This window comes from Hyla sarda, chromosome 1 (genome assembly GCF_029499605.1).
Source record: "Hyla sarda isolate aHylSar1 chromosome 1, aHylSar1.hap1, whole genome shotgun sequence".
Classification (NCBI taxonomy): domain Eukaryota; kingdom Metazoa; phylum Chordata; class Amphibia; order Anura; family Hylidae; genus Hyla; species Hyla sarda.
In genome coordinates this window covers 65,554,010-65,571,114 of record NC_079189.1, presented here as the reverse complement: position 1 = coordinate 65,571,114, position 17,105 = coordinate 65,554,010, and the positions used below count along the sequence as shown (strand labels likewise).

General features: G+C 39.5%; 1 protein-coding gene and 1 long non-coding RNA gene across 5 annotated transcripts in view; one reads left to right on the top strand and one right to left on the bottom strand.

The window, feature by feature from the left end:
• Window positions 1–17,105, top strand: part of LDB2 (LIM domain binding 2) — a 403,146-nt gene that overhangs the window by 280,973 nt on the left and 105,068 nt on the right. For all 4 annotated transcript variants that reach the window (XM_056555195.1, XM_056555194.1, XM_056555207.1 and 1 more), the window contains exon 3: window positions 8,648–8,820. In XM_056555195.1, the coding sequence (XP_056411170.1) occupies window positions 8,648–8,820 (173 nt within the window). The remainder of the gene's footprint in view (window positions 1–8,647; window positions 8,821–17,105) is intronic.
• The window catches only part of LOC130355286 (uncharacterized), a 58,107-nt gene that overhangs the window by 14,218 nt on the left and 26,784 nt on the right, over window positions 1–17,105 (bottom strand). The window lies entirely within an intron of this gene.

Below are 17,105 nucleotides of genomic sequence, written 5' to 3'. Positions count from 1 at the left end.
GTGCACCACTTTGCGCCGACCATTTTCAGCAGGATGGTCAGAAAAGCTTATAACTGATCTCCTTAACCCCTTAAGGACGCAGGACGTAAATGTACGTCCTGGTGAGGTGGTACTTAACGCACCAGGTCGTACATTTACGTCCTGTGCATAACCACGGGCATCGGAGCGATGCCCGTGTCATGCGCGGCTGATCTCGGCTGCTAATCGCAGCCAGGGACCCGCCGGCAATGGCCGACGCCCGCGATCTTGCGGGCGTCCGCCATTAACCCCTCAGGTGCCGGGATCAATACAGATCCCGGCATCTGCGGCAGTGCGCGATTTGAATGAATGATCGGATCGCCCGCAGCGCTGCTGCGGGGATCCGATCATTCATAACGCCGCACGGAGGTCCCCTCTCCTTCCTCCATCTGGCTCCCGGCATCTCCTGCTCTGGTCTGTGATCGAGCAGACCAGAGCAGGAGATGACCGATAACACTGATCTGTTCTATGTCCTATACATAGAACAGATCAGTATTAGCAATCATGGTATTGCTATGAATAGTCCCCTATGGGGACTATTCAAGTGTAAAAAAAAATGTAAAAAAATGTAAAAGTAAAAGTAAAAAAAAAGTGAAAAATCCCCTCCCCCAATAAAAAAGTAAAACGTCCGTTTTTTCCTATTTTACCCCCAAAAAGCGTAAAAAAAAATTTCATAGACATATTTGGTATCGCCGCGTGCGTAAATGTCCGAACTATTAAAATAAAATGTTAATGATCCCGTACGGTGAACGGCGTGAACGAAAAAAAAAAAGTCCAAAATTCCTACTTTTTTATTACATTTTATTTAAAAAAAATGATAAAAATGTATTAAAAGTTTTTTATATGCAAATGTGGTATCAAAAAAAAGTACAGATCATGGCGCAAAAAATGAGCCCCCATAACGCCGCTTATACGGAAAAATAAAAAAGTTAGAGGTCATCAAAATAAAGGGATTATAAACGTACTAATTTGGTTAAAAAGTTTGTGATTTTTTTTAAGCGCAACAATAATATAAAAGTATGTAATAATGGGTATAATTTTAATTGTATTGACCCTCAGAATAAAGAACACATGTCATTTTTACCATAAATTGTACGGCGTGAAAACGAAACCTTCCAAAATTAGCAAAATTGCGTTTTTCGTTTTAATTTCCCCACAAAAATAGTGTTTTTTGGTTGCGCCATAAATTTTATGATATAATGAGTGATGTCATTACAAAGGACAACTGGTCGCGCAAAAAACAAGCCTTCATACTAGTCTGTGGATGAAAATATAAAAGAGTTATGATTTTTAGAAGGCGAGGAGGAAAAAATGAAAACGTAAAAATTAAATTGTCTGAGTCCTTAAGGCCAAAATGGGCTGAGTCCTTAAGGGGTTAAAGGGCTACTCCACTGAAAAACATTTTTTTTAAGCAACTGGTGCCAGAATATTAAACAGATTCATAAATAACTTGTATTCAAAAATCTTAATCCTTTCAGTACTTATCAGCTGCTGTATGCTCCAAAGGAAGTTCTTTTCTTTTTGAATTTCCTTCCTGTCTGACCACAGTGCTCTCTGCTGATACCTCTGTCCATGTCATGAACTGTCCAGAGTAGGAGAGGTTTGCTATAGGGATTTGCTCCTACTCTGGACAGTTCCTAAAATGGACAGAGGTGTCAGCAGAGAGCACTGTGGTCAGACAGAAAGGAAATTCAAAAAGAAAAGAACTTCCCGTGGATCATACAGCAGCTGATAAGTACTGGAAGGATTAAGATTTTTTTAATAGAAGTAATTAACAAATCTGTTTAACTTTCTGGCCCCAATAGATTTAAAAAAATGTTTTTCAGTGGAGTACCCCTTTAATTCCTAGGGCTAAGGCACATAGGAGGAGATTTATCAAAACCTGTCCACAGGAAAAGTTTCCCAGTTGCCCATAGCAACCAATCAGATTGCTTCTTTCATTTTGCAGAGGCCTCTTAAAAAATTAAAGAAGCGATCTGATTGGTTGCTATGGGCAACTCAGCAACTTTTCCTCTGGACAGGTCTTGATAAATCTCCCCCATAGTGATGTCATAGTACAGAGATACCGTCCACAGTGATGTCACAAAGTACAGGAATAATGGTCATGGTGATATTATGGTACAGCAGCATAATGTGCTCAGTAATGTCAGTATAAGTTATGCACAAAATTATGTCACAATATCATACATACATACATGCCATACATCATACATACATACATGTCACAATATCATACATACATGTAACAATATCATACATACATGTCACAATATCATACATGCATACATGTAACAATATCATACATACATACATGTCACAATATCATACATACATACATACATGTCACAATATCATTCATACATACATGTAACAATATCATACATACATGCATGTCACAATATCATACATACATACATGTCATACATGTCACAATATCATACATACATACATGTCACAATATCACACATACATACATACATACATACATACATGTCATACATCATACATATATACGTCACAATATTATACATACATACATGCCATACATCATACATACATACATGTCACAATATCATACATACATACATGTAACAATATCATACATACATACATACATACATGTCACTCACAATATCATACAGACATACATACATGTTATACATGTCACAATATCATACATACATACTTGTCATAATATCATACATACGTACATACATGTCACAATATCACACATACATACATGTCATACATGTCACAATATCATACATACATACATGTCATACATGTCACAATATTATACATACATACATACATACATGTCACAATATCACACATACATGTCATACATAATACATACATACATGTCATACATCATACATACATGTCACATCATACATACATACATACATTCCATACATCATACATACATACATGTCACAATATCATACATACATACATACATACATACATGCCATACATCATACATACATACATACATACATACATGTCACAATATCATATCATACATATATACATGTAACAATATCATGCATATATACATACATGTAACAATATCATACATACATGTCATACATGTCACAATATCATACATACATGTCACAATATCATACATACATACATGTCACAATATGACACATACATACATGTCATACATCATACATACATACATACATGTCATGCATCATACATACATGTAATAATATCATACACACATACGTCATACATCATACATACATACATGTCACAATATCATACATACATGTCACAATATCATACATACATACATGTCATACATCATACATACATACATGTAACAATATCATACATACATGCATGTCATACATCATACATACATACATACATGTCACAATATCATACCTACATATGTGTCACAATATCATACATACATACATACATGTCACAATATCATAAATACATACATACATATGTGTCATACATCATACATACATACACATCACAATATCATTCATACATACATACATACATGTAACAATGTCATACATACATACACATCACAATATCATACATACATGTCACAATATCATACATACATACATGTCACAATATCATACATACATACATACATACATACATGTAACAATATCATACATACATACATGTCATACATCATACATACATACATGTCACAATATCATAAATACATACATACATGTCATACATCATACATACATACACATCACAATATCATACATACATGTAGCAATATCATACATACATACACATCACAATATCATACATACATTTCAGAACTAACTTCACCTTATGTCTCATTGGAAATGGGCTCCCTTAGTTGTTGGGCCCCATAGAAGGTGCTATACCTGCTACCCTGGTGGTATGCACATAATAACAGACAGAGCAGCAATATTAACCCCTTCATAACATTAGACCAATATACATAGAGGCCCTCATTTACTTAGAAAATCGGGTTGTAAGTCTATCTTGCTTTCTTACCCGACTGCTTTTTTCCCCTGATATTTATTATTATGTCGCATCCTGTTTGTCGCACGTGGGTTTTGTTGGTTTTGGTTTCCAACTCCTCTGAGTTGTCGGGAAAAAATCCACAACAATTGAACAAATTCGGTTTGGAAGCCTTTATAAATACGTGGGAAAGCTCAGAAATGTCGGGTTATGCCCCTTTTTCGGGTTTGGGAGAATCCACATCGGGTCCGTCGGGGAAAAAATGTTGCATCATGTCGCAGACTGGCGCACGATGTCTGTGACATGTCTCAGACAAAGATGCGCCAAAAAAAAAAACGACAAAGCAAGTCGGGTTTAGAATAGTAAATGAGGGCCAATAAGTATTAAGTGATAGTAAAGTCTAGATCACCAAGAATATTCTAGCAATACTCTGATGTAATATGTGGTATGACAGAAAATTGGCACAATAAGTATAACCGATGGGGATAGGGGCTCCTACTCCCATTTATTAATCCTGCTTGTGCTGCGGCAATTGTCTGTGGATAACTATCGGCAAAATGTTGTTTTGCTTCCTACAGACCATAACCCACTCTCTTCCTTAGCTATTTGTTAGTCATTCTTTCCTGCTTTTCAAGCAAAATGAGAATGTGAGAGATTAAAAATGGAACTGAACACTGACATGACAAACAAGGATTTCGTTTTTTGACATTTGGTTGATAATATGTGGTATACAGCAGGCTGACATGTTAAATGCTTATTAGTGTACTACTAAGATATAGCAGCAGAGAAGACAAGACGCTACTGACCTTAAAGGAAAATGTTCTATGCAAATAATCTTCTATTTACTCTTAAATAATTGGCTTCTTAGACTATACTTGAGAATAGGTTTTTCTTTACAGATTTTAAATGAGTTATTCCGGACAATGATTATTTCTCATTATTAGATTTTTTTTATCACAATTTTGTAATTTCTAATAATTAAATTATCTTAATTTAATAGTATTATTGTTAGTATTTGCACAATTTATGTAACAAATTTTTCTAATCTGCTGATAGGATGGGTCATCAAAGGGGTTGTCCCATAACTGCTAGGATCCTCCATGATCTCAAAGGGCTACTCCACTGGGAAAAAAAAAAATAATCAACTGATGCCAAAAAATTAAACAGATTTGTAAATTGCTTCTATTTAAAAAATCTTAACATATCCAGTATTTATCAGCTGCTGAATACTACAGAGGAAGATATTTTCTTTTTGAATGTATTTTCTGTCTGACCACAAGTGCTCTCTGCTGACACCTCTGTCCATGTCAGGAACTGTCCAGAGCAGGAGAGGTTTGCTATTGGGATTAACTCCTACTCTGGACAGTTCCTAAAATGGACAGAGGTGTCAGCAGAAAGGAAGTTCAACAGAAAGGAAGTACCTATGTATTATACAGCAGCTAATAAGTACTGGTTAAGATTTTTAAATAGAAGTTATTTGCAAATCTGTTTAAGTTTTTGCCACCAGTTGATTTAAAAAAAAAATTCCAGTGGAGTACCCCTTTAAGAATTGGGACAGGAGTCTCCTAAGGCTATGTTCACATGTTGGAATTTCTGTGCTGAATTTCCCTTCGAAATTCCGTTGCCGCAGAGTCCTGTTGAATTCAACGGGATTCTGCTGCACTGTGCAGAATTTCCAGACCAGATGTTTACAGCACGGAAACATTTTCCATGTCCGCACAAAGAATGAACACAGAATGCATAGCCATCTATGAGACAGCGCATTACAGTCCTATCACCGACATATTATGCTGGTGCCCCGCAGTTTGCAGAATGTCCACACAGAGATTCTCTGTGCGAACATTCCTTTGTGAGAACATAGCCTAACTGAATGGAACAGAAGTCTTGTGTGTCTACCGGTGCTCTATTCAATGTCTATGAGATCCACTGGAGATACTAAAATTAGGAATTTATAAATTTCCTTACTAAAGATGATTGAACAAGATCCATAGAACCTTAGTTTGGTGAAAATTTTGCTAAAAGTGCAGTTTGGTTAGAACTTAATTCCAGGTGGTTTAGTTCAGCAGAACCTACTAAAATAACATCAGCCACATGGCAGAAAAAAAAGGAGGATAGATCACATGACTCCCATAATGCCTTTCTAACTGCTCTCCCAGCCAGGAGGCAGCACAGGGGTGATGTCAAAGCCACTATTAAAGCCTGTGCACAAAGCATCTGCAGTTATTTTAGAGATAGCAGATGTAAGGTGAAGATCTCTGTGAGGGACAGGGAGCAGCTCACAACACAAAGAGCAGTAGGACCACATTTCTAATAATTATAGTAAAAAGGGACTGCAGAAAGCATTCTGCATTTGTTCTCTCAGTGTAAAATCTGTTTTAACTGGAAGCAAATTGTTACTTGTTTTGTAGGTACAAACCAATTGATACATTTTCCACCTAGACTTCTATACAATATACTGTACACTTATAAAAAAAGAAATCTGGTAAACATATTCTGTCAAAAATTATTTTCTGCATGGTGATATGGCCCCTTAATAAGGTAATCCAGCCCAGCAATCATCTGACTGTCATGGTGGATCTGGCTTCAAAAAGCCTTGGCGATCAATTCTTTTATCTGGGTGAAACCACCACATAAACAAAGAAGAAGCCATTGTGCTCAGAGAAGTGTCTTCTCCTGTACTATGCTGATTATAGATGGAGCCAAAATCCTGATCTCCCACTGGACAAATATTAATCGCTTATGCAAAGTTTAAGCCATTAATGTCCTGAAGATCCCCTTAAAGGGGTACTCCGGTGCTTAGACATCTTATCCCCTATCCAAAGGATAGGGGATAAGATGCCTGACCGCGGGAGTCCCGCCGCTGGGGACTCCCGAGATCTTGCATGCGGCACCCCGTTTGTAATCAGTCCCTGGAGCGTGTTCGCTCCCTGTCTGATTACAGGCGATCACAGGGCGGGCAGCATGTGACGTCACGCCTCCGCCCCCGTGTGACATCATGCTCCGCCCCTCAATGCAAGCCTACGGGAGGGGTCGTGATAGCTGTCACGCCCCCTCCCATAGGCTTGCATTGAGGGGCGGAGCGTGATGTCACACGGGGGGCACAGGCATGACGTCACACGCCGCCCGCCCTGTGATCGCCCATAATCAGACTGGGAGCGAACACGCTCCAGGGACTGATTACAAACGGGGTGCCACGTGCAAGATAACGGGGGTCCCCAGCGGTGGACTCCCGCGATCAGGCATCTTATCCCCTATCCTTTGGATAGGGGATAAGATGTCTAAGCACCGGAGTACCCCTTTAAATATAAAGCAAGAAATTACTGTAAAGGACAAATTCTACCTGTCTACCTCTGTAGACCCAATGGGCAAATACTAAGTATATCTTGTATCTTGTAGTGCCCCATGCTAGATACTGGCATGCTGTCTATTTGGAACTGGCTGGGGTATTTTCACCCAAACCGCAGAAACCAGTCAAAGTACATTTCTAAAGGGTGCTCTGCTGTCGAATGGCTAAAAAAAAATTCTGTCATTTTTATAAAAGGAAATGCTGAGTGAATTTGACTACTGCTCTCATGGGGTTGTCACTCTATATTATTCTTATCATGATTGATATTTTATATTTACTGCAAAGTGTTTGTTACTCTTTAATAATTTGTGGAATTGCATTGTGTGATCTCCATTAAAGAGGTAAAAAAAAAAAGTGGGGACATTTTTTTTTTTCAAATCAACCGATGCCAGAAAATTATACACGTTTGTAAATTATTTCTATATAAAAAATCTTAAGCCTTCCAAGTCTTATCAGCTGCTGTATACTACAGAGGAAGTTGTGTAGTTCTTTCCAGTCTGACCTGCTGCCACCTCTGTCAATGCCAGGAACTGTCTGGAGCAGGATTAAAAGGGTATTCCAGTGGAAAACTTTTTTTTTTTTTTAAATCAACTGATGCCAGAAAGTTAAACAGATTTGTAAATTAGTTCTATTAAAAATTGTAATCCTTCCAGTACTTATCAGCTCCTGTATGCTTCACTGGAAGATCTTTTCTTTTTGAATTTATTTTCTGTCTGACCATGGTGTTCTCTGCTGACACCTCTGTCCATGTCAGCAACTGTCCAGAGCAATAGAGGTTTGCTATGGGGATTTTCTCCTTCTCTGGATAGGTCCTGACACAGACAGAGGTGTCAGCAGACAGCACTATGGTCAGACTGGAAAGGACTACACAACTTCCTCTGGAGCATACAGCAGCTTATCAGTACTGGAAGGCTTAAGATTTTACAATATACTTCATTTAACATATTTTTTTTCCCTCCCGCATACCCCTTTCTACTTAATTCAGTGATCCCCAAACTGTGGCTCTTCAGATGTTGCAAGACTACAACTCCCAGCATGCTTGGCTGTCGGGGCATGCTGGGAGTTGTAGTCTTGCAACATCTGAAGAGCCACAGTTTGGAGACCATTGGAATTGTATTGAAATATTATATTGTAATGATATTAGACATGAACATGACTACTGCCGATATTCAGTGTTATCTATTACAATCTCATCCTGCAGATATACAGTATTGTTCTATTTAGCTTGTAGCCGGCAGGGTGGATTTTGGTTTTTTGAAATCTCATTACTTTTTTTTCTTCTTCTGTCTTTTACTTCCTTAGCAATTGGAAGGACTCTTATTCCTCGATACTTTAGCACAGTGTTTGAAGGGGGTGTCACTGATCTCTATTACATTCTCAAGCACTCCAAAGAATCATACCACAACTCATCCATCACCGTGGACTGTGATCAATGTACCATGGTCACTCAGCATGGGAAACCCATGTTCACCAAGGTAATAACAAAGCTGATTTCTTTCCCCATCTTTAAGAGTGATTGATTTTCCTGCTCTCCTAGTAATATTACACTGCTTCCCTGACTAAATGCGCAACTTTCATTTTTCAACAGAGCAACAAACTGTTTAATTTCTAAATATTTGCTTTCCATTAAACAAATGGATGAAGGACAGCCATTACTCACTATGGCCCACGTGCATAGCAACGCCTCTGACAAAAAAAAAAGTCAGTGGTGTCTATAGCAACCAATCAGATTACAACGTTTTTTCAGAGCAAGGTTTGAAATGCTCTCAAAAAAGGATCTTTCCGTAACACAAATAGTGAAAAGTGAAAAGCCACTGGTTTAGACACTTTTTTGAATCACCTTTTTTTCACTATTATTGTGTGCTGTGGAAAGACCCATTATGTGGTTTGAAGAAGTGGGCCCTTGACTAAGGCCCGGTTCACACTACAGAAACACCCGGACAGAATTCTTGGCAGAGATCCCACAGGCGGTGATTGGACAATGCCTTTCTCAATGGATCTTTTGAGGATAGGGGATAAGTTATAGATCGCGGGAGGTCCGACATCTGGGACCCCCCGCGATCTTCTGAATGGGGCCCCGGCAGTCTACTGGAAGGGAGTTTGCCAACCCCCGGCGGTCAACACGACCCTCCATGTATCCCATAGAGATACCTGGAGGGGGCGTGTCGGCAGTGGCTTCCTGCGGAGGTCTGAATGGCCCCTTCCAGCAGACTTCCATGGCCCCGTTCAGGAGATATATATATATATATATATATATATATATATATATATATATATATATATATCAGGTACATATATATTATATATATATATATATATAATCATATTTTTTGTGTACTATATATTTATATTTATATAGTATACATATAGTATATGCACACTCATATACGGTGTATATAAAATTGTACCATAAGGAAAGCATTTTTATTCACCTTAAAATATATTATTGATTAAGTCAGTGTTTAATGTGGGGAATTGCATGATTATCAATGTGCATCTGTCATATAATCATGTAAGATTTAATTGTTAACTGCACACCCAGTACATTAGGGCTTCCCAAGTCTAATCCAGGCATACTTGTGTTTACTTTGTAGCATGCTGCATATCCATAAAAAGAGCTTTTATAATCTAGCCAGCAGTTGTCTGAATAGTCAGAGAGGCGGGACCTGGGGTCTGCTACGCTCCCGGAGCTGTGTAAAGCTAATTGACAGGCAAGTCCTAAGTTGAGTTTGGGCCCCTCCTCTTGGACTGTATAGACAGCTGCTCATTTTATGGATATACAGCAGGCTACAAAGTAAACACGAGTATGCCTGGGTTAGATTTGTTAAAGGGGTACTCCGCGCCGAGACATCTTATCCCCTATCCAAAGGACAGGGGATAAGATGTCTGATCATGGGGATCCTGCAACTGGGACCCCCATGATCTCTGTGCAGCACCCGTCGTTTGTTTAAAACCCTAGGTGCCAGCGGCGAGGGTCATGACGTCACAGTCATGCCCCCTTGCGAAGTCACATCACACCCCCTCAATGCAAGCCTATGGGAGGGGGCATGGCATAGACTTGTATTGAGGGGGCGTGGTGTGACGTCACGAGGGGCGTGACTTGAGGTCTCCCCCCCCTCTCCGAACGCTGGGGCAGTGGAATACCCTTTAAGCCCTAATGCACTGATGCACTGGGTGTAACGTTAACAATTCTATCTTACATGACAGATGCACATTGATAAACATGCAATTTTCCACATTAATCAAGTTGATACTAAATCATAGATTTGTCTGTTGGTTATGTAAAAAAAAAGCTATTGCCTTGTACTGTAAATGGATCTCAAAGCTACCATTTGGTTCAGTGTACTGCCATTTTTGATCCTTTTTTTTAAAGGATTTTGCAGGGAATTTGGCGAAATGAGACTATTTTATCACGCTTTATGTTGCTGTTTATAAACATTTTGCACTTGATATGATTAAAGTAAATTAATCAAAACAAACTGGGGGCAAATACTGTGCACCTCATATAGACATTTAAAGTGACCTGACCCAGATAAAGTTCAAACTTGAGCCCTTACTATAGTTAGAAATGTCTATGGTTTGAATGCTTATGTTTTGCATGAAATGAGATGATGCTACCAATACAGTATTGTATTTATTTCTCATCATTTTCAAGATATCTGTTTACTGATAAAAACAATAAATCCCAGCAAACCTGCGGCAGTATTGTGTTAAAGGGGTATTTCAGGATTTATTTTCTTTAGCCTTTAAGCCCATAATGCCAAGTTTTTTTATGCATAGGACCCACAGCCAGAAGAGCTGTAGTGGTCAGAGACAATGGGGGAGATTTATCAAAACCAGTGCAAAGGAAAAGTTGCCCAGTTGCCCATAGCAACCAATCAACTCGCTTCTTTCATTTTTAACAAGGCCTCTGCAAAATGAAAGAAGTGATCTGATTGGTTGCTATTGGCAACTGAGCAACTTGTCCTTTGCCAAGGTTCTGATAAATCTCCCCAATTATGTCATAAGTCACATGGGGGGAGATTTATCAAAACCTGTGCAGAGGAAGAGTGGTGCAGTTGCCCATAGCAACCAATCAGATTGCTTCTTTCATTTTCCACAGGCCTCTAAAGAGGCCTGTGGAAAATGAAAGAAGCAATCTGATTGGTTGCTATGGGCAACTACACCACTCTTCCTCTGCACAGGTTTTGATAAATCTCCCCCATGGTCTCCAGGGTGTGTGGTGAGTGTATAGCAAGGTGAAAGGAGTTACTGAAGTAATTCTACCATAAACTGGTATACAGTCACGCATCAAATAAAAAGACATTTGCATTACAGCAATTCTTGGTGTGTGTCCCGTGCATAAAAAAAAGGAACAAAGGGGCACACAGAGGTAATAGAAGCAAACTACACAGTGTTATGACTTGGCATCATAAGGCTGAAGAAAAAATTCCTGGAAAACCCTTTAAAAGGATACTCCACTGGAAAACATTTTTTTTTTTTTTTTTTTAAATCAACTGGTGCCAGAAAGTTAAACAAATTTGTAAACTTATTTTTATTTAAAAATCTTAACCCTTCCAGTACTTTTCAACTGATGTATGCTCCACAGGAAGTTCTTTTCTTTTTGAATGTCCTTTCTGTTTGATCACAAGTGCTCTCTGCTGACACCTGGCACTGGAAGGATTAGTATTTTTTAATAGAAATAATTTACAAATCTGTTTAACATTCTGGCACCAGTTGATTTTAGAAACATTGTTTTCCACTGGAGTACCCCTTTAACCCCTTAACGACGCAGGACGTAAATGTATGTCCTGGTGAGCTGGTACTTAATGCACCAGGATGTACATTTACGTCCTATACATAACCGTGAGCATCGGAGCCGGATGTCCGACATTAACCCCTCAGATGCCGTGATCAATACAGATCACGGCATCTGCAGCAGTGCGGTCACTAAAATGGATGATCGGAGCGCCTGTAGCGCTGCCGCAACTATCCGATCATCCAGAATGGCAGACGGAAGTCGACTCACCTGCCTCCACTGCCTTCCACGGGTCTTCTGCTCTGGTCTGAGATCGAGCAGAAGATGACCGATAATACTGATCAGTGCTATGTCCTATGCATAGCACTGAACAGTATTAGCAATCAAATGATTGCTATAAAAATTCCCCTATGGGGACTATTAAAGTGTAAAAATAAAAGTAAAAACATTTGAAAAACCCCTCCCCTAATAAAAACGTAAATTGTACCATTTTCCCTATTTCATCCCCACTTTTTGAGCGTAAAGAATGTTATATACATATTGGGTATTGCCGCATGCGTAAATATCAGAACTATGAAAATATAATGTTAATGACACCGTACGGTGAACGGCGTTAATGTAAAAAAATATTTATTCCCCCCAAAAATTGATAAAAAATGTTCCTGTATTATGAACTGGACAGTTCCTGACACGGACAGAGGTGTCAGCAGAGAGAACTGTAGACAAGACAAAAAAGAAATTCAAAAAGAAAAAAAATTCCTCTGTAGCATGCAGCTGCTAATAAGTACTGAAAGGATTAAGATTTTTAAATATGAGTAATTTACAAATCTGTTTATCTTTCTGGCACCAGTTCATTAAAAAAATTTAAAAGTTTCCACCGGAGTACCCCTAAGCTGAGTAGGACTAGGTATAACAGAATGTATTCAGTCTATGTTATACTTGTGCAGTAAGAACATCAGCAGCAGCTGCACAAATATCTTGGAAAGTTTGCTACAGTGTATAAGTGCGGAGTCCAGGCTGTTCAGTTCACAGTACATTTCCAAGCTGGAAATAATGGTGTCTACAAACCATTGCCTAGATAGGATACAAATATATCTATCCCCTTAAGGCCTGTCCTCACGATAGGCCATTAATATCAGATCAGTCAGAATTTCAGCGAATGCCACCTCCCTTTTTCTGTTTTCCAAGCAGAGTAAGGGTACGTTCCCACACAGCGTATTTTGCTGCGTATTTGCTGCGTATTTGGTGCTGCGTATTTTCCTACCCATTGACTTCAACAGAGAAAATAAAATACGCAGCAGCAAATACGCAGCAAATACGCCGTGTGGGAATGTACCCTAATAGTTGTCTGCTTGGTATATCAATAGGATGGAGTAATACCAGGTACAGCAAGGGAGGGGTTAAGAGCCTCATGAGCCTGGTGCTGAGGATTTTGGTGGGCCACAAGTGGTCACAACTCGACTGCTGGGTTGTGGCTTCTAGTGGGTTCCATAGTGACCCCATTTACTTATATTAGGTGTGACACAGCAGGATACACAGAGTGCAAAAACAGCGATTTTTGTTAGCGTGACCCCTATCACTGCCTCTGGCAGGTGCGTGGTCATTAGTTGTCCTTCTCTGTGGCAGGTGCCCAGTCAGTAGTCACCCCCTCTGTGGTAGGTGCCCAGTCAGTAGTCGTCCCTCTTGGATGCCAGGCACCCGGCCAGTCATCACCCCTTCTGTGGAGGGTACATGGTCACTCTCTGCTCTCCATGTAGGCCACTGCAGTGGGGCATAAAAGTATTTAGTCAGCCACCAATTGTGCAAGTTCTCCCACTTAAAAAGATGAGAGGCCTGTAATTTTCATCATAGGTATACCTAAACTATGAGAGACATAATGAGAAAAAAAATCCATAAAATCACATTGTCTGATTTTTTAAGAATTTATTTGCAAATTATGGTAGAAAATAAGTATTTGGTCACCTACAAACAAAGATTTCTGGCTCTCACTGATCTGTAACTTCTTCTTTAAGAGTCTCCTCTGTCCACCACTAGTTACCTTTATTAATGGCACCTGTTTGAACTTGTTATCAGTATAAAAGACACCTGTCCACAACCTCAAATAGTCACACTCCAAACTCCACTATGGCCAAGACCAAAGAGCTGTCGAAGGACACCAGAAACAAAATTGTAGACCCGCACCAGGCTGGGAAGAGTGAATCTGCAATAGGCAAGCAGCTTGGTGTGAAGAAATCAACTGTGGGAGCAATTATTAGAAAATGGAAGGCATACAAGACCACTGATAATCTCCCTCGATCTGAGGCTCCAGACAAGATCTCACCCCGTGGTGTCAAAATGGTCACAAGAATGGTGAGCAAAAATCCCAGAACCACACAGGGGGACCTAGTGAATGACCTGCAGAGAGCTGGGACCAAAGTAACAAGGACTACCATCAGTAACACACTACGCCATCAGGGACTCAAATCATGCAGTGCCAGACGTGTCCCCCTGCTTAAGCCAGTACATGTCCTGGCCCATCTGAAGTTTGCTAGAGAGCATTTGGATGATTGGTAGAATGTCATATGGTCAGATGAAACCAAAGTAGAACTTTTTAGTAAAAACTCAACTCGTCCTGTTTGGAGAAAGAATGCTGAGTTGCATCCACAGAACATCATACCTACTGTGAAGCATTGGGGTGGAAACATCATGCTTTAGGGATGTTATTCTGCAAAGGGACTCGGACGACTGATCCGTGTGGTGGAAAGAATGAATGGGGCCATGTATCATGAGATTTTGGTGAAAACCTCCTTCCATCAGCAAGGGCATTGAACAAGAAACGTGGCTGGGTCTTTCAGCATGACAATGATCCCAAACACACCAGCCGGGCAATAAAGGAGTGGCTTCTTAAGAAGCATTTCAAGGTCCTGGAGTGGCCTAGCCAGTCTCCAGATCTCAACCACATAGAAAACTTTTGGAAAGAGTTGAAAGTCTGTATTGCCCAGCGACAGCCCCAAAACATCACTGCTCTAGAGGAGATCTGCATGGAGGAAAGGGCCAAAATACCAGCAACAGTGTGTTAAAACCTTGTTAAGACTTACAAAAAACATTTGACCTCTGTCATTGCCAACAAAGGGTATATAACAAAGTACTGAGATGAACTTTTGTTATTGACCAAATACATATTTTCCACCATAATTTGCAAATAAATTCTTAAAAAATCAGACAATGTGAATTTATGGATTTTTTCTCTCATTATGTCTCTCATAGTTGAGGTATATCTATGATGAAAATTACAGGACTCTCCCATCAAGTGGGAGAACTTGCAAAATTGGTGGCTGATTAAATACTTTTTTTGTCCCACTGTAAATGTCTCTGTCCTATAGCTTGGTGGTGCTTACTGGCTTAGGGACCTGAGGCAAGTTTCCTGGATTACCTAGTAAGCAAGTATCTTTTTTTTTTTTTTTTTTTTTCCCTCTTTATTATTATACTATTATACAGTATTATACAGTAGTAGCTGCTTTGGTCTAGTATGATCAGAGATTAGCACTGTATACACTCATTCATATACATTCAAGTCCCATAGAGCTGAATGTACCACAAGTGCAAATGTCCAACCATTCATCCATTCAAACAGGGAACATGCTATGTGGCAGTCCACTCCTTCTCCAACTCTCTTCTATAGTAGAATACTTGTGTTTCAGACACCTCCTACCAAGTTCTCCTCCTTTCCTTACAATATTATATATATGATATTAACCTACTCTGAAAGGGGTACTCCAAATCAACTGCAGCCAGAAAGTTATTCTATTTAAAAATCTTAATCCTTCCAGGCTTATCAGATGCTGTATGCTCCAGAGGAAGTTGTGTAGTTCTTTCCAGTCTTATCACAGTGCTCTCAGCTGACACCTCTGTCCGTGTCAGGAACTGTCCAGAGTAGGAGCAAATCCCCATTGCAAACCTCTCCTATACATATTCAGTAGGTGGTTGACAGTCAACAGCTACAGTACTTCTTTTAACCCCCCCTATACACATGTACACATGCGCACTCAGATTACCCAGGTGTGCATGTGTTTTTTTCAGTGGAAAGCAGAGGGTAGGCAGCTGCACAGCTAGACCCTACTGGTGGCAGCTCATCTCTACTGAGAACCCTATCAACAAATAATGTCTGGGAAGAGTCAGGAGGCCCCCATACACATATGAAAATGGTGGGTTTAGCACTCAATTTATATGTATAGCGAGTCTTATTGTTATTTAAACCTTTAAGTCCTGGTCTGTGTGTTACGGCCTAGGACGCCAAAGTTGCTTTTGTCTATACTGCAACTATGCCATGGTAAATGTTGGCATCTCTTCAGGATACCTATTCAATCTATATGGCAACTTCCGTTGTAGAACTAAAAAGGTTGTTTACTGTCTGTACCAGTTTTTTCACAACCATTTTAAGAGTTCAGACTTTTTTATGTCTATTTATTTCACTTGGGGCTTTTATTTTTCCAAAATTTTGGCATTTTTTGCCTGTATTTTTAGACTTGGCCAACAGCAAGAGGCTGTCTTTAATTGGGATTAAAATTACTGTCACGTCTTTCTGGCACCAAAAAATATTTGGCTGTCTGGGCATGTTGAGAGTTGTAGTTTTGCAACAGCTGGAGGCACACTGGTTAGAAAAAACTGTTCTATAATGATAAAGAGTGATTAGCTGTTTAACAGCAATATCTCATAACTAAAAAGTAATTTTAGCATAAGAAGAATATAAACAACGGGACCTGAAAAAGAGGATTTCAAATATATATAATCTGGCAATTTACAGTTTAGTTGCAGCCCAGAGATAGGGAAGGGTTAATCCACTATTGGTTCACTAAAGAAATGTTCTTTTTTTTTTTTTTTTTTTTCCTTTTCCCGGTCTAGTCTGGAGGGAGCACGTGATCCTCTGAATGACTGCCAGCCTCTTTCTTGTTGATCCTCCGGAGACCATCTGTGCTGGGGGCATTGATTAGAGTGTGTCTGCTGGGATTACATCTTTTCTGTTGCCATGCCAACTAATCAGCT